Genomic DNA, 27907 nt, shown 5'->3' with positions numbered 1-27907 from the left:
GTCGGACTCTAAAATAAACATCAAAAGTCCAGGATGTGTCTAAACTAAGTTCAGAAGTCAAAGCAAACAAAAACATGGAAAATGAAATACTTTATTGAAAAAGTATGAAAATAGAAATATCCAACCACACCTCAGGTCAAACAGTTTCAATGTACATTTGCATTGCCTCCCATATGTCCATAGGGAGTGACTGCATTACATTTCTGTCATCCAAAAAGAGAGCTTTCGGTCACCGCCAATGACACAGAGTGGGAGGGACCTGTGCCAGCTTAGACCCGCCCCTACCGTGGCTGATCCAATCATCACGGGCTGCAACAACACCACCATATAAACGTAAGAAACCAGGTCTAGGAAGCATGTTATGTTATCTTAATTTCCAACACTCTTACTGAACATTATTCCCACACTTTTATGACTCAGAAACGGACACAGTGTCAATGCAAACAGCCAAACACACAGCTCACTGACCTGTGGGTGACCTAGGTGATGCACTAGTAACTGACTGCTGATCTTGCCTGGACATCCTGTTGTGGAGAAGAGATTCTCATTGACCCGAGACCACCTGGAAGACCATGACACCCATGGTTACAGTAATTGCCATCACCATCATCACCACAGCCATTATCATGGACGTCGTCGGTAGCGGCGGTTTCAGCCGGACTACCACAACATGCATCCCAATACTCTTAAGGTCAGAGGAATTGGAAGCATTTAGGATCCTTGGGACATCCCTACCCTACACCCTAACCATAACCCTTACCTTAATTATTTAACATATTCATTTCAATGGGGGAGGGACATCCCAAGGATACCAGATAGCAAGGACTTCGGAAGCATGGACAAAGCAGTTACCTGAAGTTTCCTGCTCGTTCTACATGGGCAGGCCTCTTCTCTTGTGGGTAACTATGAACAGACAAATAACCATTAACAAATCCCATGCCTTCATACAGTAGTGTTACACAGCATGTAACGGAGGTGATGGGTAACCTTGTCCGGGTTCAAACCCAGTCGGTCACAGGCATCTGTCCTGCCACTCACCTGGAGCGGGTAATATCCCAGATCACCCAGTCACTGCCCGTCACCGCGCCCACCTTGATGGTGTTGGTGAGGCACCAGTCGGCCGACATGAGCGGCGACTGGCCGCAATCCAGAGAAAGAATGGCCTGCTGGGTAACCAGGTCATAGAAGCGTATCGTCCCTTTCTTCTCAGCCACCATCAGCTGTACAGAGGATAAAGGTTTAGTATCACAAGCTCTTTTCACTCGCACTAAGTATTTAAACTCTCATTATGAAACTGGAGAGCACTGTTACTGTACGCACCTTGAAGGCATCTTCAGGATGCCAGCACACACTGACGCCAGGAGAGCGTAGTCTAAATGTAGTGGTTTCATTCCCCTCCAGGTCCCACACCCTGTGGGGACAAGAGAGGCCATCTAGCATGAAAGGGAAGGGGCACTAGCTGGACACTACAGGATGGTCGGAGAGGGGGTGTGCTCAGGGGAAATTAATCATTTAAGGACGGTAAGAAAATTATTCTCCTGTCCTCAACTACCTGTTAGAAAACAACCTCAGACAGGAAGTCTGCGATTCAAAAACAAACAACCGGTCCGAAGCTTCAGATAAAACAGGTCCTGTCAAAAATGTCAAATTATCAAGTCCAAAAAACAAGATTAATAAGCACTCAATTAGCTGTACTGGAGTTGGACTCGCGGCAGTGCTAAAAATAGCTTCCGGAGTCCAGCCACCCCCTGTGGGGAGGGGAGATGACGTGCAGAACAGTGCAGGCAGGCGCCTTGGTGCTGACAGCACACAAAACAAAGGATTACACACGCTAATGGCAGCTAAAAATATCAAAAATAACAAAGACATCATGGCTGGCTGGCTGTTTTTGTCTCACAGGATCCATGTCAAAAAAGCGAAGTTACAAGCCTCCATCCAAACCCACCTTTCCCCAGGCGTCTGAGACTCTCTTCGGAATGTACTCTAATGAGTGAGCAGCACACACCAGGCCTGTAGTAATGCCAGTGTTTTTCTGAAAGCACGTAATGCCAGCGTGTAATTTATCTAACTTCTGTCAGTTGTCCAAGAGATGCGCACACAGAGCCTTACTAGTACCGCCCTTCTTTCAGGGAAAAAGGGATCTTGGTCGTAATCTCCCCCTTGAGCTGCGAAGACAGGCATGCGGGCCCTGCGCTGACGAAGGGAGAAGGCCGAGGACACAAGGCAAACATGCGCATGGATGTAATAAATCACTTGGAGAGGACAGGCTGCTCCCCAGACCAGGATCAACTCTTCAACCACATCGGAGAGCCCTCAGCGAACACAAGGCCTCGAAACTAACAAAACATTCCCCTGAACCAGGGAGGAATAAACTTGCATGCGGTTTTAATTATTTATTTTTTAAAAAGGACTGTATGGTTGGGACCGATGTGAATGCGCTGACTGATGAGGTCATGCAGAAGACATCTAAAAAAGGCCCAAAGCCCATCTAAATGTCAAACATGTTGGAGAGATGTCTGCAGTGGCACGGAGGAGAGGATATGATTATGCCCCATCCCAGATGTTAACCTCAGTAAACAAACCCTCAACTTTTCCTGTGTCTTCCCTGCAGGGGATAAAACACCCTCACATTTCTCCATGAGAGCTTTTGCTTCTTGACTCGACACAGAAGTCAGAATGGCCCTGTGTAGAGTGAGGTGCAGACCCTCCTCCATAGAGCATGAGCGAGGTTGGAAACCTCAGACGACCGCAGACAAACAAGCATAAACCCTCTCTTCTCAGACCACTCGCCAAGTAGAGTTCAATCGCACGCTACGCCGCATCCGGCCAAGTTGTGGTCCACCACTTCGCCCTTCAAATGGGGAAAGATTATGATTTCTTTTTTAAAATGTCATCCTTGCTGAACAAGGTGAAAGGGGGCAAGAAACAAGACTGAAACCGCCACTGACAAAGCGATGTGTAATTGCATAACACAACTGCTGTGACATCAAGCAATAACACTGGGCTTCATGTACAATAAAATTGAAAGGCGAGACTGCATTTGAAGTCTGTGTGTAGATGTGAGTGAGAAAACAGCCGCCGCACCTTTTCATTTCGGTCAACGTTTTCCAAATGAGCGGAGGAAATGGGAAACGTAGTGTGCACCGTGTGAACTAAATTATGAGAGAGTGCAGGGTAAATAACCTTGGCGACACTCGGCGGGAACGAGGGCTGAGAAAGACCAACAGTAATTCCGCCTCAGAGCCTCACAGGGGAGTCCAGGCAGAGGTGCACAGCACGCCGTCCTCCCCTCCCCTCCCCGAAACCACACCAACATCCATCTTGATCGGACCTGCTCAAGTGTCTTGAACAATAACACGTTCTTTAACAGACATTTGGACTGTTGAAATAATTATCTCGGCCATTAGTCATTTTTATTGGATCGGTTTGCTCCTCTCGCTAGAGTTGATGATGGGATCCCCTAGCACGGAGCAAAAAGAAAGCGTGAGAACATGAGAAGAAAAGAGGAGATGAAAGACAGGGATGTTGTAGAGTGGACATGGACATACTACCTGACAGATAGCTTGACTGACGGGCTAGAGTGGGGAGAAAGTCTCAAACTATTGTGATAACGCCTCAGAAATACTTCCCAAAAGGAAGACACACAGAGTAGATCATACACAAAACAAATACTTGAGATCACGCACAAATAGTTGCAGCAGGTGTCTCTGTTCAAGCCCCTTGAGTAAGCTGTATTCTGCTGATCCATGTCAACACGAAACCAGAGCTGGCTGAACTGAGGAATCCATCTCACTCAACAGAAACATACCTACTGCAAATCCAACTGGAAGCTAACAGACAATGGGAGCCGAGCCCAGAGAGGTTAGGACCTCTGGCAGACACTCTGACCTCAGAGTGGAAGGCCCCTCTCCTGTTAACTTGATCTTTCCCTAGTTTAACCTCACTCTTCCTCCTGCGTCCTATATTTTCTCAACGTGACAGAATTTAAATCTTTCTGCAGATGGAGCCGAGCAAGCGTACCCGTTTTCTCTGGCCAGACCATTATAGAGGGAGGCTGAGGGAGAACTGTGCGCTGATGTTTCTCGCAGTAGCAGAGCTTCATCACCAGCCCTAGCTGAGGCCTCTCTCTCCCCACAGCCCTCATCCTAACCAACACTTTAGAGCATTTAAGCAGGGCGGAAGGAGATTGAGGAGATAATTCAACCATGGCCTGTATTTGATGACTGGAAGTGTAACCGCGAGCTCCAGGCTCCTGAAATGATGAGTTTATGAATAGAAAGCAGATGTTTCAGGTGTGTTTCTCATCCAGGGAGCTTTGGGTTTAAAGATGGATATGAGAGACGTGCTCTTTCAGGCTCTAGCGGAGAGAAAAGTAGGGGCCAGTCATTCATTTCTAAGCTGCTAACTTGATTAAACGTTCCCCCCCATCAATCACAGGTCAAACAATAAGAGCTCACATTGTGTGGGAAGGGGCAAAGAGGAAGTAGGATTTGGGCCAGGCTTTCGCCCTGTCTAGACCCTAGCAACAACCCTAGTTACTAAGGTAACAGGAGGCCCATCAGGTTCAGTGGAGGCTGCTGAATAATGGCCGGAACAGAGCTAATGGAATAGCAAACACCGGGAAACCATGTATTTGATACCATTCCACTGATTCTGCTCCAGTCATTACCACAAGCTCGTTCTCCCCAATTAAGGTACCACCAACCTCCTGTGCCAGGTTACCCCATGGTTACACCTTTGGCTAACAACACACTCTTTCCTTCCTTGCTCCACTACCTAGCTACTGATTGATAGGCCACATTGGGGGACCTTGTTAAGAGTCAACCCTAAGCGAGGGGAACAACCTCCATCAGTACTGCAGCTAATTGGATTTCCATATTTAACCAATTACTTTGAAAAGCTAGAGAAGCAGCGGTGTGATTCCGCACGGCAACACCGGGGTGTGTTGTGATAAACATTGGGTTTCATTTTGGAAACACAGTCAGGACTTTCTGCACCATTAACAGAGAACAGAACGCAGATCCAAGAGCTGGGGGAAGACACACTCATATTATTCTTGCTGAATGAGACCCGGAGGAGGTTCGGACTGACCTGCATGTATGGTCATCGCTGACCGAAGCCATTTGTTTCCCCTCCGTGGGTTCAAACACTAAGTGGTTGATGTAGCTGGTGTGACCCTCCATCACCTAGACAACCACACAGACATCACCACAGAAACACAGAAGATACAATTAACAAAACACTGCATTTGGTGCAAGCCTGTAGGACAGTTCGCTGGCTCCTTACGTGCTGGGTTCTTGATTAGGCTAATATAAAAAGCCATTCACTAAGTGCCTACTGTCAGTGTGCTATATACAAACGGCTTGATTTAAAGAAACCAGATGCCAACTGAACTGACAGGTGCAGTAGTTCCAGTGGGATCTAGTCGTGAGGGCAGGGGCTCCAGTACTCTACCTTGACTTCATGTTGATTCTGAAGATCAGAAGTCAACAGCCTCACTTTTCTGTCTGCCGCAGCAGTGCAAAATCTGGTGGGAAAGACGGAGAGAGAGAAAAACATAAACAAAGAAAGAGAACATCAAAACAGAGCCCATCCTACTATAAGACACGCGTACGTACACGCACCCTGGCACACGTCCATGTCTATGCGTGTGTCTGACTGCAGCGTGGGCTGACACCTTTGGATGTGTGGTAAAGACTTGGACATGGATCAATGGAAACACTGCCAGGGAGTTTCTAAGTGCGGAGATAAACATGGAGAAAAACTAAGATTCCTCACGCCATTTGAGCATTTCTAACGCCTGGGAGACGACTTTGCCTCTAATCAGTTGTAGTATATACCAGCGCCTGCAATTACTTACACAATTACACTAACTCACTTATGACAAGAAAAACACACATATCGCAAGAAAAAGACACATTTTCACACATTTGCAGTCGCAGGAACAGACGGATTTGGCATGTCACGATACACAGCCAGAATATTCCCCCAAGCAACTGGTACAGGTGATTACACCAACAACTGATACATAGCCTAGTAGTCAGCGAATTGTGCAGGGCATGTCACCCTTCTTTCAACTCAATTCCTGGGCCAGATCTATCATCAAATCTAATTCAATACATACTTCACAGTCTTGCAATACGAACTAGGCTATCGAGATTTAGCCTACGCTGCAGGAATATTGTCAATGAAAGAACAAGTGCCAAGTGGGAGAACATTTCTTCATGAGACAATCTTCAAAGAGTTGTCAATGTCGACTAATGTTGACTAATGACTGGGTCTGTTTTGGCCCTGAGCTGATGCTGGGGAAGTGATCCTGACAGTTCCCCAGAATCTACCAGGAGGTTGCTGACTGGACCTCACATGGCTGGCCTGGTAGAATCTGGGATCCTCCCAGCGTAAGCCCCCTACCCCCTCCTCCTCCTAGCACCCTCGCCGGCCCCTGCCTCAGGCAAGCCCGTGAAGACTGTGCTTTTCCTGGAAGGCATAACTACGTGCAAAACTAGGGGAGGGACGGAACTTGAGCGGGGAGCCATCAGTGCAATAACACGTGCGCACGTCACACGCCGGCCCCCAGGGCCCTGCAGACTTAACCACAAAAGGTCAGGAAGTATCACTGCTTTTCCCTTTCAATTAAAGCAACTTGGAAACATCTCCCACGGGATTACAGCATTCCCATCCACCATTCCAATTAAGAGGAAAACCTTGCTTTCTATGTAATAATGTTCAACTTCCTTTTTTTTATCAAACCACACCTGAAATAACTGGGTTGGTATTCCACCGCTACAGTGGGCCACAGACTAGAATGATGACTGAGCTTCATACGGGAGGTGAATGAGGAATACAGCTGGGCCAAGACTACTGAGGGTTTCATACCACTGACTGACACAGAGGTGGTGTAGATGGATGATCCAGAGACATAGTTAGATAAATATATGGCTCTGGGATAAGCAGGTGGTCCAGCCCTACATACCTACACGTACCCAACGTTCACAAGACGCAAGCCTCATTGTTCCTAGAATTTCTAAGCAAACAGCTGGAGGCAGGGCTTTCTCCTATGGAGCTCCATTTTTATGGAATGGTCGGCCGATCCATATGAGAGATGCAGAAACGGCTACCATCTCTCCACTGCGATTCGCTCCACTGACCCTATTACGGGGGCTGAGTAAGTGGCTTGCTAGTGCTCTCCCATGCCGTCTCTAGGAGGGGTGCATCACGTCTTGCCAGGCTCTTTTCGCTATACTCGACTTGAGTGGGTTGAGTGATGAGGGAGATCTCCGCGGGCTATACTCCGCCTTGTCTCAGAGTAGTAAGTTGGTGGTCTGTTGATATCCCTCTGGTGGTGTGGAGGCTGTGCTTTTGCAAACTGTGTGGCCCTGTCCAGGGGTATCGTGGGACAGGGCCACAGTGTCCCCGACCCCTCCGTCCAGTCCCTAATATCTATGCTGCAATAGTGTATCTACCGGGGGGCTAGGGTGGGTCTGTCCTATCTGATGTTTTTCTCCTGTCTTATTGGAGCCCGGTGTGATCTTAAGTATCCCTCTCGCCCTCTCCTGCTTGCTTGCTTGCTCGCTCTTTGGGGTTTTAGGCTGGGTTTCTGTATAAGAGCTATGTGACATCTGCCTATATAAAAAGGGCTTTATAAATACATTTTACGTAGGAAAGATGAAGAAAAAAAAAAAAACAGTAGTGCAGCTTCAACCCACAGTGGTGGCTGGTCCAAATAACCACATATTCAGTCTGCACCATGATGAGCTGAATCAGCTGTTACTTACTGCAGGGCTGGAAAGAAAGCCTGAAACAACCAGCAGCACTCCAGGACCAGACACCCTGATGTAAAGACAGAAGACAGCTGTAAGAACGAAAAGGTTTAAGGTAGGCTACCTGATGAGTTGGGGCAGCTTGTCCAGCCGAGACTCAGGGCTCCATGCAAGGCAATCCACACGTAACGCATGATGGAAAACACGCAGTGTGGTGAATTCAACCCCCTCTACCTCCATATCCTCCTCCTGCACAAACAGTGGTTCACGTCACACATACAGCAGTGGTTTACGTCACACATGGAACCAAAACACAGACTGTTTCTCATTTCCTTGTGTCCCCTATCCATGCCTCCTCAGAGAGGAACCTTGGGAGGATCTTCTCTTCAGATGCATTTTGAGAAGGGAGGCTAGAAGAGCGGACATGAGGAAGAGGAATCTGGCAGGCTACCACTCACCTGGAAGCGGCAGGTGCCAACCACCACATACTGGTTTCCTCCATAGGCCAGGAGGGACGCAGCTGAGCCACTGTCAAAGGGGCTGAACTCCACCACATGGACGTAGTCGTCACAGGGCACTGTGTAGCTGGCTCCTCGACCTAAGTCCTCCATGCTAAATGTATTTTTGGTGACGTTTATGTCCGGTGTATTTACTCTTTGGTTTGACTTCACCACCTGCATCAGGATTGAAGAGGGGTTAATATTAACTTCCTTATACAGATTGAAAGCCAAAAATAATACTTCCGTATGCACACTCAAGCGAGCCAAAGCTTACATACTCCGGTATTGGGCTAACTCGTTGAGGGGGACTCATATAGCCTAAAGCCTGAACATTAACTAATGTGCCTGTATCATTTCTGAGGTTGTCACCGAGGGAATTACTGTAGGGAGTGACAATAAGATAATCATGAGATCAGAACTTCCCTAAATGCAAAACCAGTCATATAGATCCCTTGCTACAATTCGACTAGGAGAGAGATATACCAGAAACACAGACTTGTCCGGCTTTTCTAGGAAGGGTGCGGTGAAACACCCTTCTCCCAGCCCATGTGGGTCGGGGGGGTTGTTTAGATGGAAGCTTTTTAAATGTGTGAAAGGTCATAGGTAACAGCTGTCAGTGATCACATAATGGGACATCATTCTTGCTGTTGTACTGACATCATGTAGGCTGTAGGTTCCCAAACCTTTTCACTCAGACCCCGCTTCCAGCATTGGGGAACATCCCACGTCCCCCCTGCGGGCGCCACGTCTATTTCTATGGGCATAAGCACTGTTCATGACACAAAGTTTGAGAACCACTGGGCTATTGGACTCCAAAGGTTAACAGCAAGGGGGATCCACCAAGTGAAGGCAACAGAACACCATTTCACTACAGTGGATCATTCAGTCTCAAGTGTTATTGATTGCATTCTTAAAGGAGCAATGTGCAGTTGGAACAATTACAGAGCGGACCACATAGCCACTGATTTGGTAAACAACTGAAGGATGGGGCTTGAGAAATGTAACCACTCAAATTCATGGACAGAGCTATGGATGGAAGTACTGACCATCTATGACAGGGATAGGCAACCTTGGTCCTAGAATGTCACAGGCACTTCATGTTTTTGATTTAGCTGACCTGGAATGTTGAATTTAGGCAATCACTGAACTGATCAATTAACTAACTCAGTGTGGTGCCTAGTTGGGACAAAATCCTGTAGTATCTGTGGCACTCCAATAACAGGGTTACCTACCCCTGATCTATATCAAAAGTATAGCATTATTGATATTTGAAGCTATACAGTGTTTACAAACAAAAGGAATAAAAACAACCTTACATTGTGGGTTCTGATGGGGGTATGACAGTTGAACTAAGCTCGAGGCATCTACTAGTTATATTATTCAATAATTAATGGGTATGCACCAAACAAAATATTTAAAAAGGTCTAAAAATGAATCTAGTAACTTCAGATAGCTCCTTGAAGTAGGCTAGCTAATTACTCTAGTTAACGACCTGGCGACTTAGTTTGCTCTAAAATGTTTTAGATAGACCCGTATCTCAGGAGTTAAAATAGGGCTGGATAGGCATTAACAATCCAAGTGTATATGTTACACATAGAAGACAGGCATCTAGTTAGTAGGTTAGGGTCAATGAGGCATGTCCTGGCTATTGCTAACTCAACAGTGCACAAACGGTCAGTACTGTAGCTAGCTAGAATACTTAGTTCGCGGCCGGTAGCTAGTTAGACTATCTTCCTTGTAACCACCAGAAAGGTGGTAGCCTTGGCTTCAGGATATGCTATGATAATGTAACATTGTGAAATGCTATGTAACTAGCAGTCCCCCCCACCCCACACTGTTGTACAAGCTAGCTTGCGATATAGCAGCGCTTGCTAACTAGCTATTAGCGTCGTGTTTAGCGGTTAGTTAGCTGATAATAACAGACAGCTAATGTCAGCCAGCGAAACTACTCAAACGCTAGCAGCCTACAACACACTACAGCGATTAAAAGTGATGACAGGCTTTGGCAATATAATACAAAATATTTCAACAAATAACGCGGCCTTTTAACTAGAATAGATAGCTAATTCATAACCATACCTACGCGCGCCTTTCAGCACATTAGTTACAACTTCTGCCCCCCCCCCCCCAAAATACATTTGTTACCCAGTTGATGTCCTTGTTGGAACGTACCATGCCATTTTATTCTTAAATTCTAGGGGGACCACGCTGAGTTTAAAAACGCAATGGTGCAGCGCTTTGACACGTTACACACTATTGCTATATTAAAAACACTTTAGAAAAGAATAATTAATAAACGTTCTCTCACGAAAAATAGTCAGATATGCTAAAAACAATATTGGGTTCTGTGATAAAGAACCACAAATAGCAGTTGTAACAACATAGGCGTGGTTAAATGATGACACAGAATCTGATTGGTCAGAGTAGTTATTTAGCAGAATTTTAAAAATGTCAAAGCATCAGCTGCTTGTGCATTGGCTACGTGGGTGATGAATGTATTTTGGCGATACGCTCACTACATCCATATCCCTGTTTGAGGCTGTAACATTTGTTTAGGTAAGTATGTGTTTAATGGTGTTTTATTTTTTCACTAGCTACCAGCAACCTACATGTGTATTGCTGTAGATTTTATATCCACTTTAATTAACGTTAAACATTTTAACTAATACATTGTTATAAGCCGTCATACAGTACTTTGTTTGTATTAGTTACATTGCCGTTTTGAGGGTTTCAGTACATATAACTAAACATAGTCTTGTTTATCACCTTCACAGGGACAAAGGCGACTTTAGAGGACAGTCTGAAGACAGTAGTGAGAACCTTCAGGCGAGAATGCCTCCGGGTTCTTGAGTCAGAGAGGACTAACATCCACGGGGCAGATGGAATGTTGATGGTTCTACAGCTGGCTATTGCAGAGGTCAATAAACAGGTAAAACTGGTAACATTTTATAAGCTATGAATCCCTCACTGTGGCAAGTGGCCTACAGCAGTTTCACAGGGCCCCTGCAAGACTGAGAAAGCCTCCAACCTCCCCAGAATAGTAAAAAAAAAAAAAATGTGGGGGGATCTGATAACTTACTAGAATTTTACACTTTATGCCACGGGGCAAAGGAAAAGGGTGGTTTTATAGCTACTCATGCCATTCTGCAATGAGGCTGAGAATTTGTCATTTTTAAAGCTAATTTCCTACTATTCTACACATTTTCCCATGAGGCTGAGATTTTTTGTTGTTGCAGTTTTACAGCTAATTTCCTGTTATTCTTAGCATTTTTGATATGGCTTATAACATGTTCATATTCTATTGGGGACCATGTATATGCTACAATATCAGTACTTGTTGCATTTACAACTTGTCTAAGTCCTAGCATCTACTGATTTCAACTAGTTTATAGCTGTGGATTGACTGCATTGTTTGAATGTAATAGTGGCAGTTAATACATTTTTATTTTTTTTATGGACTCATTCATCTAAAGCTGGCTAGCTAACAAGCAACATACGGTGCAGACATGTTTCCCATTCATTATTTTACACCATCTTATCACAGCACTGGTAAACCATGGTTGACCAACTCCCTGACCAAAATGGCTGGTCTTTATCCCATCAGAAGAAGCTTCATGTCCATTCTGGTGTACCATTCTTGCGTAACACGCAGGCCCCCCAAGCCTGCTGTGGTACGCCAGTGACTGTGGTCCTAACAGACACTGGGATCAAAGCCATAACATTTATTGACAACACGTTTTGGAGTTACGCCATTAAGGCAATGAGTTTATCTGCACCCCTATTATAGCCATTTGGGCCTGGTTTCCCCTGATCACATGGTCAGAAAAGACTCCTGACCCTATAATAATAACATAATTTGTCCCACCCTTGGTCCCACCAGACTGTATGGGAGGATAATTCACCATGAACTTTGCATTCTGATTCCCTTCACAGGCAGCAGTCATGGCTCTAAGCCATCTGCTTTTGCTCTCTTCTGACAGGAGAGTGGAGAGTTCAGTGTTGCCCTGAGCGACGTCCTGATGGCCTGGAAACACTTACTATTAGACAAACTTCACCTGCCCCTTTACAATGACTCTTCCCGACCAGAGAACTATGACATCATCAGGAAAGAATACGACTCCTTTCTGAAGCGCACCAACACTATGGACCTGATTGATATCCACTCTATGTACAAACAGCTAAGGGTTGATCTGGACCCTGAGGAGCCTCTGAGCTCAGTGAGTATTAGGCCTGATTGAAACTAGGATGAACGACCATGATTGTAAGTTTTAGTCAACTGTTTGATATAGTCTCAAAGGCCAGTTACGCTAACTGCCAAATCTGTGTTCATGTTGTTGCCAAGGTCCAGCTGTTTCAGTTTCTGTCCAGTAACATGGAAACCTATGAGGTGAGGGATTCCCTGTCCCAGGTCCCCTCGACTCCATCAAGCAAGTCAAAGCCATGCAGCACACAGGTAAACAAATATGTCATAAGAATGTATGAACATGTCAGCATAGTGTAAGCAAACTGACTCTCCATTCTCTCCTCACATAAGAGAAGGTGGTTTGGCCAGAATATTAAATGTTACATTGGCTCATATCGTTGTGCAACCAAGGTACTTTCTTTCACTGTTCCCTTTCGTTTTCCCAGTCAGCCTGGCAAGCCTTTCATTCTCTCTTAGCTTTTCCAGTCTTTCTCAGGCACTGGAATCTGTCTCGCTCTTATTAACAGGAACTTTAAATCATATCACTCAAATTTAAGAGCGAAATGTGAATTAAATTACCAGGCAGATGTTTTAAAACGCAACAGACATTGTGGGCTAGGACATGCGCTGCTCTCTCCAGGCTGCTGCCCTGTCAACTGTCTGATTTATGAGTGGGTAGAATACGGGTTGCTACTGTAATACTGCCTGGGGATGACAAGGTTTTTGAAATGTTGGTTTGGGTTGAAGATGGTGTTCTGACTTTAAATGGGGCCGTGTAGTTTGTGGCATCAGCTGTTGTTTTTAAAGGCTGGTAAATCTCCAATAGGTAGGAAAGGTGGTGAGGAGGGTCTTCTGCGCCTATCTGGACCAGCTGGTCAACTCCAAGAACGACATGGCCCTAGCGCACACCCTTGACACCCCTAGCAGATCGCTCGGACGTATAGCTTTTACTGACCTGAAGCGTGAAGCACGGAGCAAGAACATGTCACTCTTGGTAAGAATGACAAATTGGCCTCTATTATTTCCATGTCTGTTTCCTATCATTACACTGACATATGGGTTTAGCCAATGAATGTTGACGACATGACAATCATATGGTCTCGTAATGTTAATCACCTATATATTGCAGGCTGTGACATCATTTGTGAGAGTGATCCAGCTGGGAGGAAAGGGCTATGCCCCCGCTGAGTCTGACCCCCTGAGGAAACATGTTAAAGGCCTGTCAAGACTTTCTCCATTTCACAGACAATCTGGAGGAGATATTGGGAGACAACCCTAACCCAAGGTACTCACAACCAGCTGGGTTGTATTCATTAGTGCACATTGTAGCAAAACGTTTTGGAATGGAAGGTAAAAACCAACCTTTATTAATGGATATGTTTATGTACTGTAGTCCCTCCTGGTTTGTCTGTTTTCTTCTGTTTGGTGCCTAATGAATACCACCCTGGCCTGGCAGACTCCATCTCTGTTTACCCTTGTCATCAAATCCCACCTGTCTATTGCTGTGTACAGATCTGATTTTCCCCTAATGACTTCTGCCCCAGGTTCTCATGATAACATGTGAATTACTAAAACATGTTTATCTCGGCTACATCAAAGTAAAATTGACTAAAAGTGAAAAGATAATATGTTCCTTCCTTGGTTTGATTACTTAGTTAAATTATCATCAAACCTTAAGATTTCCTTGATCACTTTCATGGCCTGTGTATAATTGCAGATTGCTTCAGGTTTTCTCCATCAAGCGTTTGGCAGTGCCACAAATGTGGTTAAGAGATTGTTTGGTCATTCAATGAAAATGTGTGGACTGGACTTTGATCTAAAGCAATGGGAGAAGCCATGCTGTGTCACAACAAGGCCTCATTTCCCCTGAATTCCAGTAGCAACTACAGCGCTAGATGATTGACACCTTGGCACTCAGATATATAGCTGTAGAGTCCATGATATTGGATGTATTGTCCCAGTTCCCTCATAGCAGGGGCCTTCTGGGTGTTTATGACTGAGGATTTTCTCCCTGCTCTGCTGTGGTGCCTCTCTGATGGGACACTGGACTGATCTGATGCCAGAATGTCTCTTTCAACAGCCTGCACCCCTACCTCCCCCTTCACACCCTCAGTGGAGTACTGTATTTCCACACACAAACACCTTCTCTGAAGGGTTCAGGGCCTCTTGTTCAGCTAACATCTGGTATCCCAGATGATTCTGTTCCAGAGACTCACTCCCCTCTCATAATAGCTGGGTCAGGGAATCTAGCCTGCTCCTTCTCCACCCCACCATGCTACAGTGTTGACACTTGCTGCTCTTTTCACACACCCCAATAATGTTGCAGTCACTTCATGGTCAGTGGTGAATGAATAAATAAAGGTAAAATAAAAAAGTGAACCCTTAGATAAAGGGAGCGTCTTTATCATCTTTCTACTCGAGGCCTATAAGTAGAAGACTGCTTGACTTGTCTTCCTAATGGATTAGATAATTACAAGTGTTTTATTATATTTTATGTACACCTGTTTTTCTCAGTATTGCTGGCGTTCGTCTGGTGACCAGTATCAGGGCAGCTCTGTTGAAGGGGCGGGCCAGTGGAGACGTTGTGTACGCTGCAGCTGATGAGACCGCCAAGGACCTCAAAGAGCGGATCGCTCAGATCCACCTGTCCCACAGACTGCAGTCGGCTAGAGGGACAGGGATCAGCCCAGCCAGGGTATGACACCTTTCTGGGCCAACGGATCCAACCGCTCTCAGCCTACATGTATATGTCAAGGCCCTTTTTGTTTGATCCACATCAACACCATCAACTTAACACTATAGTGTTTTGTGTATATCCTCTTCAGCCTAGATACCATGCTATTAACCACGCCACTGCTTATTGAGGTTGGGAGACTGTGAAAGTCTTCCCTGTGGCTCAGTTGGTAGAGCATGGTGTTTGCAACGCCAGCATGGTGTGTGCAACGCCAGGATTGTGGGTTCGATTCCCACGGGGGGCCAGTACAAAAAAATAAAAATAATGCATGAAATGTATGCATTCACTACTGTAAGTCGCTCTGGATAAGAGCGTCTGCTAAATGACTAAAATGTAAAAATGTAATTGCTGGATGAAGATGCTTTGGCACCGCCCTGCAGGAACAAGGCAGTCTTGCGCTCTGCGGATCAGGCTGTCCTCAGTGGGGAGGAGGGGACCTGCATGCTCACACTGTTCCGGTAAGCCTCATCTCGTGCGCACACACACTAATCAAAACTTAATATGCTAATAATTCATAGGTTTTCACAGCCTCTTTAACCCCTAACTCATAAACAGCTGCCTTCAGTCTGATTTGCTTCTGTGTCCTCAGATCCCCTGAGGTTCCCACTGGCTCCTCTCCAAAACCACTGCAGCACCGCTTCCAGGAGCGACAAGATCAACTCAAACCCAAGGTACACACACACAGCCCGCCCGCCCTCCAAGTAGGACCAGGAGACCCGAATACTAAACATCGAATCAGATGTCCAAACATTGAAAAATAATGTCTTTACTTTCTGTAATTTCTCCCCGGTATTGTATTATTTATTTGCTCAGTTGACGCCCCTCATCTTATAACTGGTTTCTACACGTTCACATTTGTACAGCTGTGTTTTTGCTCCCAGCGTTAATCCAGTGTGTTGCTCTGAGTTGAGTCTGGGGTATAAAACTTCTCCTCTACAATCGGGGATTCAAACCGGCAACCTCCCAGTGACACGTTTAGTTATGCTTCTCAACAGGGCTCCACCCTCTTGGTTTGATAAGTAGCTGGTCAAAAGATGCTCTGCTCTTCTGTTTTTGTCAATCCCTCTGAGGGTTTGCCTGTTTACTGTGGTCATTGTATTGCATCCCTAGATGTGTTCTCTTTTCATTCATTGTCAGTAGGTCTGGGACAATACCAGTATCGTAATATTTTTCCATGGCAAAAATGTAACCACAAAGCAGAACTCTTTGGTCAGGTTGTCTGCTGTAGCTTGGGAAAAAATAAATGTGGCACTGGATGACAACATGTTTGTTTCCAACATTGGGGCTCTTTTCCTGAAGTGAAATCCGCTTCATGTTTTTTTTATTTTTTATTCCCTTGCCACGATATTAATGAGTATCATGATACTGGTATCAGCCTAAATTATCGGGATGTAAATGGATTGATATAACCAGCGGATGTGGAGGGATTCTCAGTTAGTGTGGTTTTGCAGCCTGGAAGGCTGTGGGCTTATCGACTTGCCTCAGTGTACATGTTTGCTGTTTTCACTATGCGCTTGTAGAATTGAGACCTGGTGCTAACATGCTGTGCTCGGCAATAACAAGTATACCGTTCCGCAAATACAACCTGGATGTAGAAACTGCTTACTCCTCTAAAACAATGACAGTTTGAGATTTAAAGGGGCTGGGTTGTTCTGTCTCTACATGAAAGACTGCATGAACCCCTTTCAAACATGTGTGCTAAACACATTTTGTGGAAATGGGCTCCTTTATTTGATTGCGCTAGCAGATGTCACTTTAGCTCCCCACATTCTGGCCGTCTTCCTGTGAGTGCGCTGTAATGGTCCCTGGGCTGCTCACCGCTTCCTGAACTCGGCGGGCGGAAGCTTTCTGCATCCACTTCACTTTAAAGATGCCATATCAGTCACTTAACTCGACTAGTAAGGGAAACTTGAATGGTTGCTGTCTGCTGAATGTCTTTATCAACCCGGACCCCCGTCCAATAGTTTCATCATACGCTGACGGCAGTCACCTGGCACACGTGCAGATAGTCACATTTTTGTTTTTGCATTGTGGTTCTTTTTTCCATGCTTTTGTGTCTGTTTCAGACAGATTAAACACAGCAAGTTAAGTGAGCTTAATGATGTATTGAATTGCATAATTTGGATGAATAGTATGATACATTATTGATTGACGTGTCTGTGATAATTTGATCTCTGTAACGAGATGCCTTTCAATGCTTTGACTTATTCCTCTTCCCCACGAAATCAAAGCTGGCTCATCATAAGAGGAGCTGCCATAAGAACACAATGCGTCTGCCAACATCTCACCAAATATCCTGATCTTGCAGGTGGGCTATTGGGCTTGTGTGCGTGCATTCAAAAACAAACACCAGACCCGAGAACAGAGCAATTGCTTGCACCTGCTGTTCCTTGAGGTCTCATCAGGATGGGCTTACTTTAGCCTGGCCAGGCCAACCAGTCTATAGAGGTTGTCTTAGGACAGCCTCAGAAGCGGTGCCCCCCCCCCCCCCCCCCCTTATGTCATCCTCTCCCTGTAATAGAACTAGATGCTGCTCTTTCCACCTGCTATAATTGGATTAAGTGTGAACTGCATGTCAGGGGACGTCATGTCAGTCTTTTACCTCTTTGCCTGCATTATGTTCTCCCCTGTCCGTCATTATTTCTGACTTTAGTGAGGCGTTTTTGTTAGCATGTAATGAGGGTACGTGTACATTTCATGCCTGGTGACCCAAGGGTTAAATGTTGTTTTAGGTGCTCTTTTGAGGAGTTATTTTGAGTTCTTTGAAATAGCTTTCTTTTGGGCTTTGATTTCACCCCTTTGCTTTACAGTCCCACCCAGTTTTGCACAGTTCTTTTTTCTCCACTGGATTCCTCCTTCCCTACTGCGGTTCTGCTGCTGGCCTGGAGGGAGAAATCCTTGAGTCGTGATAATCCCCAGCAGGCCTAGATCAAACGGGGGATAAAGAAGTGGATCAGCCAGGGCCCGGTTTCCCGATAGTGATGGAATTTAGGCTTACGGGTGTTTTTAACGATGCATCTTGCCTACAACGGCTAAATATGTAACATGCGTCTCCCAAAACACAACGCAGAGAGAAGGGTCGTGAAGTGCATCTTGGAGCATGTGTCGAAACTGATGAATTTATAAAAAGTTATTTCACAATACTAACAACAGATCAGTTTCTGAGAGATATTACCACCCACTGCTGCAAATGTTCACGCGGCTTATTGTAATGCCTACCCAATAAAAATTCATTTAAATCACAGATTTGGCACATTGCGCACATGATACAGTAGGTTACACACCATGCAATGTATTGAAATTATACAGAGTAGCCTACAAGTAGAAACATGTATAACTCAATTGATTGAACGTAACATGTATATTTCAATGTTGTCATCTCGGTTTTCATTTGTAGCATCTTTTTAAACGTCGCTTGTTTGTCAATTGCAAAGACAATTTGGTATTTCTGTTATCGGTGGTCAGACGGATAAACCATGCAATTCTTTGTTTTGCGGGGATCTGTATATAAAGTGATGCTGGAGGGCAGAAAAGCATCTGAGTGTGAGGCAGGCGTTAGATTACGAGCGTTTTCAAGTGCAACGTTAACGAGGCAGATTTAACGCTACTCATACGAAGGTTCTAACAATGAATGTAGCCTTTAAGATGCTTTTGGGAAACCGGTCCCTGAGCCCTATAGTATTATGACCCCTTGACTTTTTTGTTACAGCCTTATTCTAAGAGTTAATACCCAAAAATATTTTATCAATCTATACACAATACCCCATAATGACAAAGCGAAAACAGGTTTAGAAATGTTTGCAAATTTATGAAAAATAAAACAAATACCTTGTTTACATAAGTATTCAGACCCTTTGCTATGAGACTCGACATTGAGCTCAGGTGCATCCTGTTTCCATTGATCATCACCTGTGGTAAATTCAATTGATTGTGGACATGATTTGGAAAGACACACACACAAAAACACACACGTCAGAGCAAAAACCAAGCCCTGAGGTTGAAGGAATTGTCCATAGAGCTCAGAGACAAGATTGCGTCAAGGCACAGACGTGGGGATGGGTATCAAAACATTTCTGAAGCATTGAAGGTCCCCAAGAACACAGTGGCCTCCATCATTCTTAAATGGAAGATGTTTGGAACCACCAAACTGAGCAATCAGGGGAGAAAGGCCTTGGCCTGGGAGGTAACCAAGAACCTGATGGTCACTCTGACAGAGCTCCAGAGTTCCTCTGTGCAGATGGGAGAAGTTGTTCAGAAGTACAACCATCTCTGCAGCACTCAACCAATCAGGCCTTTATGGTGAGGGGCCAGACGGAAGCCATTCCTCAGGAAAAGCTACCAGACAGCCCACTTGGAGTTTGCCAAAAGGCACCTAAAGACTCTCAGACCACAAAAAACAAGATTCTGTGGTCTGATGAAACCAAGATTGAACTCGTTGGCCTGAATGCCAAGCGTCACGTCTGGAGGAAACCTGGCACAATCCGTACGGTGAAGCATGGTGGTGGCAGCATCATGCCGTGGGGATGTTTTTCAGCAACAGGGACTGGTAGACTAGTCAGGATTGAGGGAAAGATGAATGGCGCAAAGCACAGAAGTGGTTTCGTGACAAGTCTCTAAATGTCCTTGAGTGGCTCAGCCAGAGCCTGGACTTGAACCTGATCGAACATCTCTGGAGAGACCTGAAACTAGCTGTGCAGAGACGCTCACCATCCAACCTGACAGAGCTTGATAGGATCTGCAGAGAAGAATGGGAGAAACTCCCCAAATACAGATGTACCAAGCTTGTAGCATCATACCCAAGACAACTCGAGGCTGTAATCACTGCCAAAGGTGCTTCAACAAAGTACTGAGTAGAGGGTCTGAATACTTATGTAAATGTAATATTTCAGTTGATTTATATGTACAATTTGCCAAAACTTTGAGAGAGTGAGAGAGAAAAAACAAAGTTTTTGCTTTGTCATTATGGAATATTGTGTTCAGATTGATGGGGGGAAACAATATAATCAATTTTAGAATAAGGCTGTAACGTAACAAAATATGGAAAAAGCCAAGGGGTTTGAATACTTTCCAAATGCACTGTAAACATTACAATGGAAATCGCAAATTCAACAGTAAGTGGTTTGGAAGGAATCAATGGCTAACTGCAAGCGCTGCAAAGCAATCACTAGCCTGCTATTCAATGGAGAGGGTGTGGTCCAAGTCTGGGTATCTTTTCCAAGCTTAAAAGGATAAACATTCACATGCAACATCATGGGCCAGAAAAGGTTGAATACAATTGGCCATGCTGTCAAATCCAGCATGACTTCTGCCGTGTTCAAAACAACTGGAAACTCAGAACTAGGAAATCTGAGATTTCAGTGAGTTCAAGACAACTGGGAAACTGGGGGGGGGGACAAGCTCTGACTTGGAAAATATATTTGGAAAGGTCATGGTGTACAGTGCGAATACTGTAAGAATTGCCCGTGTTCTGTATTCTGTCGCTGTACATTTCAAAAGTGCTGAAATAGACTAGTCTTAACTCGCTCATTAAATGTCTTACTCAAAATTATGGATTGCCTCATCTGCTCATCATTCCCTTATGCCACAGTTTGAACATCTCAATTGTCAGTAGAAACCACATTTGTTTAAGCAAGTCAGCCATATCAGCTATGTTTTTTTTTTTTAAAGGCAGTACATGAGGCTGAATGAACTGTTTCGCAGCCAGACGAGGCTCCACTGATAGCCAGGTGCAGTGGTGGTAAAGGTCAACTCCATGGTGCTGAAAAGAAAGCTCTGCTGTTGGGAAAGCTTTATGTGGGCCCTAACAGTTTGTGGGCACCGTTTGTCACTGTTACAGTGCAATTCATGTATTGTTTAGTGTTGTGTAGTGGCTTTGCTGGCATGTATTTAAAAAAAAAAAAAAAAACAATTGGGGTAGTTTGCCCCACCAATACTTACATGCTAACGTTGCCAATGGAACTGGCTATCTCGAGTTGAACAAAGTTACCCGTTAACGTCTCAAAGTTTTGGCAAATTGTACATATAAATCAACTGAAATATTACATTTACATAAGTATTCAGACCCTCTACTCAGTACTTTGTTGAAGCACCTTTGGCAGTGATTACAGCCTCGAGTTGTCTTGGGTATGATGCTACAAGCTTGATACATCTGTATTTGGGGAGTTTCTCCCATTCTTCTCTGCAGATCCTATCAAGCTCTGTCAGGTTGGATGGTGAGCGTCTCTGCACAGCTAGTTTCAGGTCTCTCCAGAGATGTTCGATCAGGTTCAAGTCCAGGCTCTGGCTGAGCCACTCAAGGACATTTAGAGACTTGTCACGAAACCACTTCTGTGCTTTGCGCCATTCATCTTTCCCTCAATCCTGACTAGTCTACCAGTCCCTGTTGCTGAAAAACATCCCCACGGCATGATGCTGCCACCACCATGCTTCACCGTACGGATTGTGCCAGGTTTCCTCCAGACGTGACGCTTGGCATTCAGGCCAACGAGTTCAATCTTGGTTTCATCAGACCACAGAATCTTGTTTTTTGTGGTCTGAGAGTCTTTAGGTGCCTTTTGGCAAACTCCAAGTTGGCTGTCTGGTAGCTTTTCCTGAGGAATGGCTTCCGTCTGGCCCCTCACCATAAAGGCCTGATTGGTTGAGTGCTGCAGAGATGGTTGTACTTCTGAACAACTTCTCCCATCTGCACAGAGGAACTCTGGAGCTCTGTCAGAGTGACCATCAGGTTCTTGGTTACCTCCCAGGCCAAGGCCTTTCTCCCCTGATTGCTCAGTTTGGTGGTTCCAAACATCTTCCATTTAAGAATGATGGAGGCCACTGTGTTCTTGGGGACCTTCAATGCTTCAGAAATGTTTTGATACCCATCCCCACGTCTGTGCCTTGACGCAATCTTGTCTCTGAGCTCTATGGACAATTCCTTCAACCTCAGGGCTTGGTTTTTGCTCTGACGTGTGTGTTTTTGTGTGTGTGTCTTTCCAAATCATGTCCACAATCAATTGAATTTACCACAGGTGATGATCAATGGAAACAGGATGCACCTGAGCTCAATGTCGAGTCTCATAGCAAAGGGTCTGAATACTTATGTAAACAAGGTATTTGTTTTATTTTTCATAAATTTGCAAACATTTCTAAACCTGTTTTCGCTTTGTCATTATGGGGTATTGTGTATAGATTGATAAAATATTTTTGGGTATTAACTCTTAGAATAAGGCTGTAACAAAAAAGTCAAGGGGTCATAATACTTTCCGAATGCACTGTATGGCTGATGAGTACTGATACGTTTTATCTTCATATGACAAGGATTTGCCAATTAGATTGTCAACTTGATTCATGATTACTGCTTGCTAGCTAAGATTTTGAAAGTATGATTTTGACATGATCAGTCCAATCAAAGCAACGGTAGTTATAACATCATTTTATCTGTGGCCAATGAACTTGAGCCTTCTTGGATGGGCACTTCTAATGTAAATCTATGGCAGCACCCAAGGTGCTTGAATTTACGAGCTCTCCCCTTAGACTTTGTGGTGGCATAGTGTCCCCATGAGTGACCGAACACTGAGCCTATCACGGTGCAACTAGAGAACATTACAAACACCTACCCTCCGTATTGTCTGCTGGCCGCCTCACCATCACAGAAAGCACTAGGCTGAAACACCTTCATTTTGGAGCTGCCTTAATCAAGAAAGCAAAAAAGAGACCACGTTTGTATGCGGCTTGATACTCCATGATACCTTTTTTTTTTTTTTACGTTGTCTGCAAACTGTTATGTGACACTTATTGCCAAAATAACATGCAAAAACCAAAAATATTTTATTTTAGCTAATCAGGTGCAGCTCTGCCCCACCTTCCCTGAATGACAGGTCGCCACTGGCCAGTTCCACAAAAGTGCTCGCTCACCTTTAAGCCAGCTACATTTCTACAGCAACGAATGCTTCAGAACCAACCTGATCACAGGCAGACAAACTCCATTTATCCTGAATGAAGTGTCCAAGCCACAATTGAGGACCAATTAAATCAGATTCCCTCCCTCTCACAAATATTGCTTCATCCCCTTAATTTGAGGAAGACTACAGATTTTTTTTTAATATTTTATTGATCAAATGTTTGTTAAAAAATAAAATGCCTCAAATTACAGGTATCCTAGTGGTTAAGAGTGTTGGGCCAATAACCGAAAGGTTGCTGGTTTGACTCCCCGAGCCAACTTGGTGAAAAAGCTGTTGCGCCTTAGAGCAAGGCACCATAATTGGTCTGGATAAGAGTGCCTGCTAAATGACAAATGTTAAATTACACTTTAGTAATGACAATGCATTTGAAACTTCACGCAGAGTAAATCTTGTATATGACGTAACACTATTTTATCAACAGGAGTGGGGGGGGGGGGTGTGTGCTTGTGCATTGATACTAGGATACCAAAGACAGCAAAACTATATTTCAAATGAACACTGCACTTCAGCCTATTTCACACATCGCCTGCGGAATTTGCAATGACTTTTCTTTCATTTTGATTTCGGCAGAAATTAAAGTGTGGCACTGACTCGCCCATGGATTAAGGTTTCGGGATTGTCTCGTTGAAGAGTTTGGCGTTTGACTAGCCATGTGCGACATGCATGTACAGTTACAAGCCTGCTAGCGTTAGCGGCAGGCGGACAAGCAATAAACACTGTCGTAGTATGGAGGAAGCCTGAGAATGTGAGGTTAACTGAAGCTGGCTAGCTTTAGAAAAACCTGAGTTGCTCTAGCTTCAATCATAGTATACTGCTGGGATTGTGGGCCCTGGAGATCAGACTCACAACTTTTTTTCCCTTTTTTTTTAAATGAGCTTGTAGGTTCAGGTTCATTGTCTAATGGCAGCTTGGCTGATAAATTGTGACTAATTAAGTTTTCCTCCAGAACTTGCAAGAAAATTGTTTTGATTAACAAGCCCGTTCCTGGAGAGCTACCATCTTGTAAATTCACTCCAACCCTAATCTGGTGCACCTGACCCTCATAATTAGCTGGTTGATAAGCTGAATCCGGTTAGTTACAACTGGGGTTGGATCGAAAACCTACAGGAGGGTACCTCTCCAGGAACAGGGTTGGAGTGAAAACCTACAGGAGGGTACCTCTCCAGGAACAGGGTTGGAGAGCCGTGACAGATTGTCTTTATTTTTTTAGACCAGAGAGCAAACCATCCGATCTCAGTTTGCCTGCACCTACCAGGACGACTCGGAGCTGCCCCTCAACCGCGTGCTGGACTTCCCCAGCACCATCCAGGGCCCCATCTGTGTGCACCAGGCTCCCAAGCGGACCTTCACTACTGTGGAATCCACCTCTGCCCAGCTCCTCGACAGCAGAGGTAAAAATGTCTCGTTGTGACATCATTCTCCCTTTCTCAGCAGAGACCTGTAACTGCATGTACTAATCTGCATGCTGGTGAACTGCTCCAGATTTCCTCACATATAGTGCAGCATAGCTACATTACCCCCCCCCCCCCATCAGGGATCAGCTTCTATTCCCTCTAACGCCACAGATTCGGATCGATGCCCAGACCCACCTTCCCAGCCCTGGCCTTGAACCCTGCCCAGTCCCAGCCCTGGGACTGGTACTTACGATCAACCTTTAAATGTTTCCCCATTTTATAAAACCTGGCCGCCCCCACATCTGTAGTAAAAACCTACCCCCCCCCCCCCCCCCCCCCCCCCCCCCTTCTTTCTGTGGGAATCCAGGCTCTGCGCCATCGGGTTACATGACAAATGTTCACTTTCAGCTCGCTAGAATAAACACTCTGGCTGTTAAACTGCAGGCTAACGTCAGCAATTTTATCTGTTTTTTTTTTTTCTTTCCCCTTTTTCCTTCCTCTCTTATGTCAATTTTTTTCGACCCCAATTGTTAAGCTCTATTACTGTTTCCTCTCTCCAGTGGAGGTTTACCCAGAGGCTGGGAGGAAAAAGGCCCAGCGAGAAGGCGCGACCCGGGGGGTTGCCACAGCGCTGGGGCCCAGGAGTGGAAATGATGCCCCGAGCAGCAGAGCAGGCAGGGGCGGTCTGAAGACCAACATCCAGACAGAAGGAAGCAGCAAGGCCTGTAAACGGAAGCTGGTGGATTGTAGCGAACATTGTGGGTCAGAGTGCCAGCCGTCTCTGAAGAAACCCCCCACCAGTGTAACATCAACCAAATTGTCAGGGAAGAATGGAGGGGCTAAAGCCCCCTGTAAGAAGAAACTGCTTGCCGGACAGGGCGAGCTCACCAGCTTCTTCAGATTGTTAACTATTCATTGTCGTGTTGAAGTAGAATGCAGTACTAGTAATGTTGCTTTATTTAATCAATGGTCTGTCTTCTTTCAAGTTGAATGTTCCTGTAATCAATTGCACTTGTTTTTCCCCCAGTGGAGTTTGGCCTGATTTCAGAGGCTTTGTTGTACTTCTTATAATTTCTTTTGCCTCTGTTGTGCTTTCCAACAATTGACAGACATCATCATTTTGAAAGAAAGATCACCAGCTGTAGTGTGTCTGTGGGAGAGTGTAATGCAATGATGCAGAAGAGCTGTTGAGGCAATGTGGAAAGTCTGAGTGGTTGAAACCCAAGCAGATCTGTTTGATAGCCGATCTATGGAGGATTGGCCTGCAGTTTATCTCCCCCTAAGACAAAAGGCCCACCACCAGACACTTCTCCTCTCTCACATGCATCTTCACTACTATCATAAACACTATAGAATTTCTTATTTTCTTCACCTGTACAATGGTTACTTTCCAAATGTGGCTATATTATGTGACCCAGAATTGACGCGTACAATTGTTTTCAGGTTTTTCAAAACATTTTTAATAGTTGTTTTAAAACCATGCCACAGATGTAAGGAACAGATAAGGAAAGCGTATCGTGTTTTGCAGGAGATTGACAGATGGCAGGGCAGCAGTGTAGGATCCACCACACTCTTATGCTTGCGAACAGGGTCGGTACACTCGTCCTATCATGCATCGCAGCACTGGAGGGAATAAAATTGGTAGAATTGCAGTGGGTTTTTTTAAGCATTAACTGTTTTTAATAGTGATGTCATAACCTTCAACAGTCTTCAGTTTGTTGCTTTTATACGTCTGAAATGTCACAAGTCCAGCTGATAAAACTCTTGTTCCAAGTAATGAATGGAACATCATGGTGAAAAGTGTCAACTCCCTCATTGCTGGTTTTAATGCCAGTATCGTGTAATCTAGTCACCCATTTGACATGCTGAATGACGGTGACCTGGATCTTTCTAATGCGCACGATTGAACGGATACAGGAACCATAGAAGGAAAAATAACAAAAGGAAGTCGCTGGTCGATACTTACTCTCAAGGTCGGCCTCCCTGCGCTCTACTTTCAGGCTATATTCAGCAGGAGAGTGATCTGTGCCTCGGTCAGGGAGGACAGGAAGAGCTCGGGAGAACGCTGTGTTCATGCTACGTCTGGTGTGCCCTTTCAGTCCAATGTCCTGTGGGACAGAAGGCTAGGTCACTGTCTGGCAGGCTTCCATCAGAGTGGATCAGCCAGCCTCTACATTAGTGCTCTCTGTCCACTGATGATTCTAATGCACAATCAGGTCTGGTGAACCAAAGCCGAAGGTTATCTAGCTTGCATGATACAAAAAATATATAACAATACACATGAAAGGGCTATAGAATCCAATGTCAAAATTAATTGGACTTTGGGATGGTGTTTTTCTTATCCATTCATTTGGGATTGATGCATGCCATTTGCCAGATGGACATTTAAGAAGCGGCACAGATCTTCTGGGTCTCAAACCCCGGCCTTCTGCAGTCTGGTCCTGAGCCAGGCCATATGAAACCAGTATGAGAGGGGCCCCAGTTATCCAGACATCTAATCTGCCCAAGTGGCTTTATAACTCCTCTCTTCATCGCTCTCTCCTTCTGTTCCATTATAGCAGAGATAACGATGTCCATGACTTGCATGACATACAGATGCCAGACAAACTGAATCACTCCACATGCCTGCCAAACCTTTGATGGAGCGGAGACATTATCATACATTTTGCTACTGTGTGAATCTAATCAAGATAAACACCTATCCTTTTCATCTTTGTTTGATGATGGCTTAAGTTTGAGCGATTGTAAAATGAGGAAGGTTAGTATGATGATGGACATGGATGAAGGAAGATACTTACTGAAAGGATGATGATCTTTGTGTTGCCGTCGCCCAGTCCGTTGTCCAGGATGAGGTCCCGTCTGAACCTCGGGGCAGCCAGAGCGTTGTCGCTCATCATGTCTTCGCCTAGTATCGATCGCAGGCTCTCCTGCTCAGTCCTACCCTCCTCCAGCTTGCCTGTCGGTACAGCTAAGACGACCGAGCGGGTGTTAAACTCAGAGGACAGCACCAGTGTGAATATAACAGAGTATAGGGAGATCATGATTCCTACTATACTATCTTGGTCCTAACGGCCTTGCGAGGGTAATTGAGAGTGGACTTCAGTTGCGCTCACCTGTGATGACTGTTGATCATTGGCCCATCTGCTCTTTTTATATCACAAAAAGCCAAAACAGCTCATTTTTTTTTAACCATCATAACAAAGCCGTCAAATATGTGCGTAGAGGAGATCTGAAGTCTCCTGCTGAGCTTGGCCCATGTCATCATTGACATGTCACCCTTTTCAAAGTTCATAGCCAATTTGTAAAGCAGCTTTGAATGCTCCTTTATGTAGTCTAATCAGAAGGGAGGGTAGGTGAATAATAGCTGGATTACTGTCAGGTGTAAGGACATGC

The 27907-nt window shown here is 45.0% G+C and overlaps 2 protein-coding genes and 1 pseudogene across 7 annotated transcripts; 1 reads left to right on the top strand and 2 right to left on the bottom strand.

Annotated features, from left to right (window-relative positions):
- Positions 1-77: 77 nt before the first annotated feature.
- On the bottom strand, positions 78-10615 carry LOC106609455 (nucleoporin Nup37). 5 transcript variants are annotated; one of them, XM_014208308.3, is made up of 10 exons: positions 10406-10615; positions 8219-8434; positions 7885-8009; positions 5455-5527; positions 5092-5186; positions 1321-1411; positions 1039-1220; positions 853-903; positions 469-562; positions 78-309 (listed from the first exon to the last, which is right to left on the bottom strand). In XM_014208308.3, the coding sequence occupies exons 1-10, from the start codon at positions 10433-10435 to the stop codon at positions 196-198; spliced, it is 1071 nt and encodes a 356-aa protein (XP_014063783.1). In that variant the 5' UTR covers positions 10436-10615; the 3' UTR covers positions 78-195. The 5 variants fall into 5 exon arrangements, with proteins under 5 accessions (XP_014063783.1, XP_014063784.1, XP_014063785.1 ...); XM_014208309.3 differs by having other exon boundaries at positions 10433-10613; XM_014208310.2 differs by having other exon boundaries at positions 10340-10412.
- Positions 10616-10658: 43 nt separating this feature from the next.
- On the top strand, positions 10659-26314 carry LOC106609388 (PCNA-interacting partner-like; annotated as a pseudogene). Its single transcript, XR_014392818.1, has 12 exons — positions 10659-10677; positions 11035-11189; positions 12241-12477; positions 12603-12713; positions 13270-13437; positions 13573-13728; positions 14958-15138; positions 15269-15330; positions 15516-15635; positions 15767-15848; positions 24331-24511; positions 25075-26314. The product of XR_014392818.1 is annotated as a PCNA-interacting partner-like (transcript).
- LOC106609478 (pro-MCH 2) lies at positions 25956-27637 on the bottom strand. Its single transcript, XM_014208351.3, has 3 exons — positions 27313-27637; positions 26481-26622; positions 25956-26137 (listed from the first exon to the last, which is right to left on the bottom strand). The coding sequence occupies exons 1-3, from the start codon at positions 27553-27555 to the stop codon at positions 26088-26090; spliced, it is 435 nt and encodes a 144-aa protein (XP_014063826.1). The 5' UTR covers positions 27556-27637; the 3' UTR covers positions 25956-26087.
- Positions 27638-27907: the final 270 nt, after the last annotated feature.

This window comes from Salmo salar, chromosome 07 (genome assembly GCF_965601325.2).
Source record: "Salmo salar chromosome 07, fSalSal1, whole genome shotgun sequence".
In the NCBI taxonomy this organism is placed as follows: domain Eukaryota; kingdom Metazoa; phylum Chordata; class Actinopteri; order Salmoniformes; family Salmonidae; genus Salmo; species Salmo salar.
The sequence above is the reverse complement of the archived record's forward strand: the minus strand, read 5'-3'. Positions and strand labels throughout refer to the sequence as shown.

What these genes read in the sequence shown, in the direction of transcription:
- LOC106609455 (XM_014208308.3), bottom strand. Translation starts at nt 10,435, where the DNA reads ATGGTACGTTCCAACAAGGACATCAACTGG. An exon ending in AAGCTGCCCCAACTCATCAG is followed by an intron (nt 5,528 to 7,884) that starts GTAGCCTACCTT and finishes CTTTCCCACCAG; the next exon opens with ATTTTGCACTGCTGCGGCAG. An exon ending in AGAATCAACATGAAGTCAAG is followed by an intron (nt 5,187 to 5,454) that starts GTAGAGTACTGG and finishes GTGGTTGTCTAG; the next exon opens with GTGATGGAGGGTCACACCAG.
- LOC106609478 (XM_014208351.3), bottom strand. Translation starts at nt 27,555, where the DNA reads ATGATCTCCCTATACTCTGTTATATTCACACTGGTGCTGTCCTCTGAG. An exon ending in CAAAGATCATCATCCTTTCA is followed by an intron (nt 26,623 to 27,312) that starts GTAAGTATCTTC and finishes TCTGTCCCACAG; the next exon opens with GACATTGGACTGAAAGGGCA. An exon ending in CAGGGAGGCCGACCTTGAGA is followed by an intron (nt 26,138 to 26,480) that starts GTAAGTATCGAC and finishes TATTCCCTCCAG; the next exon opens with TGCTGCGATGCATGATAGGA.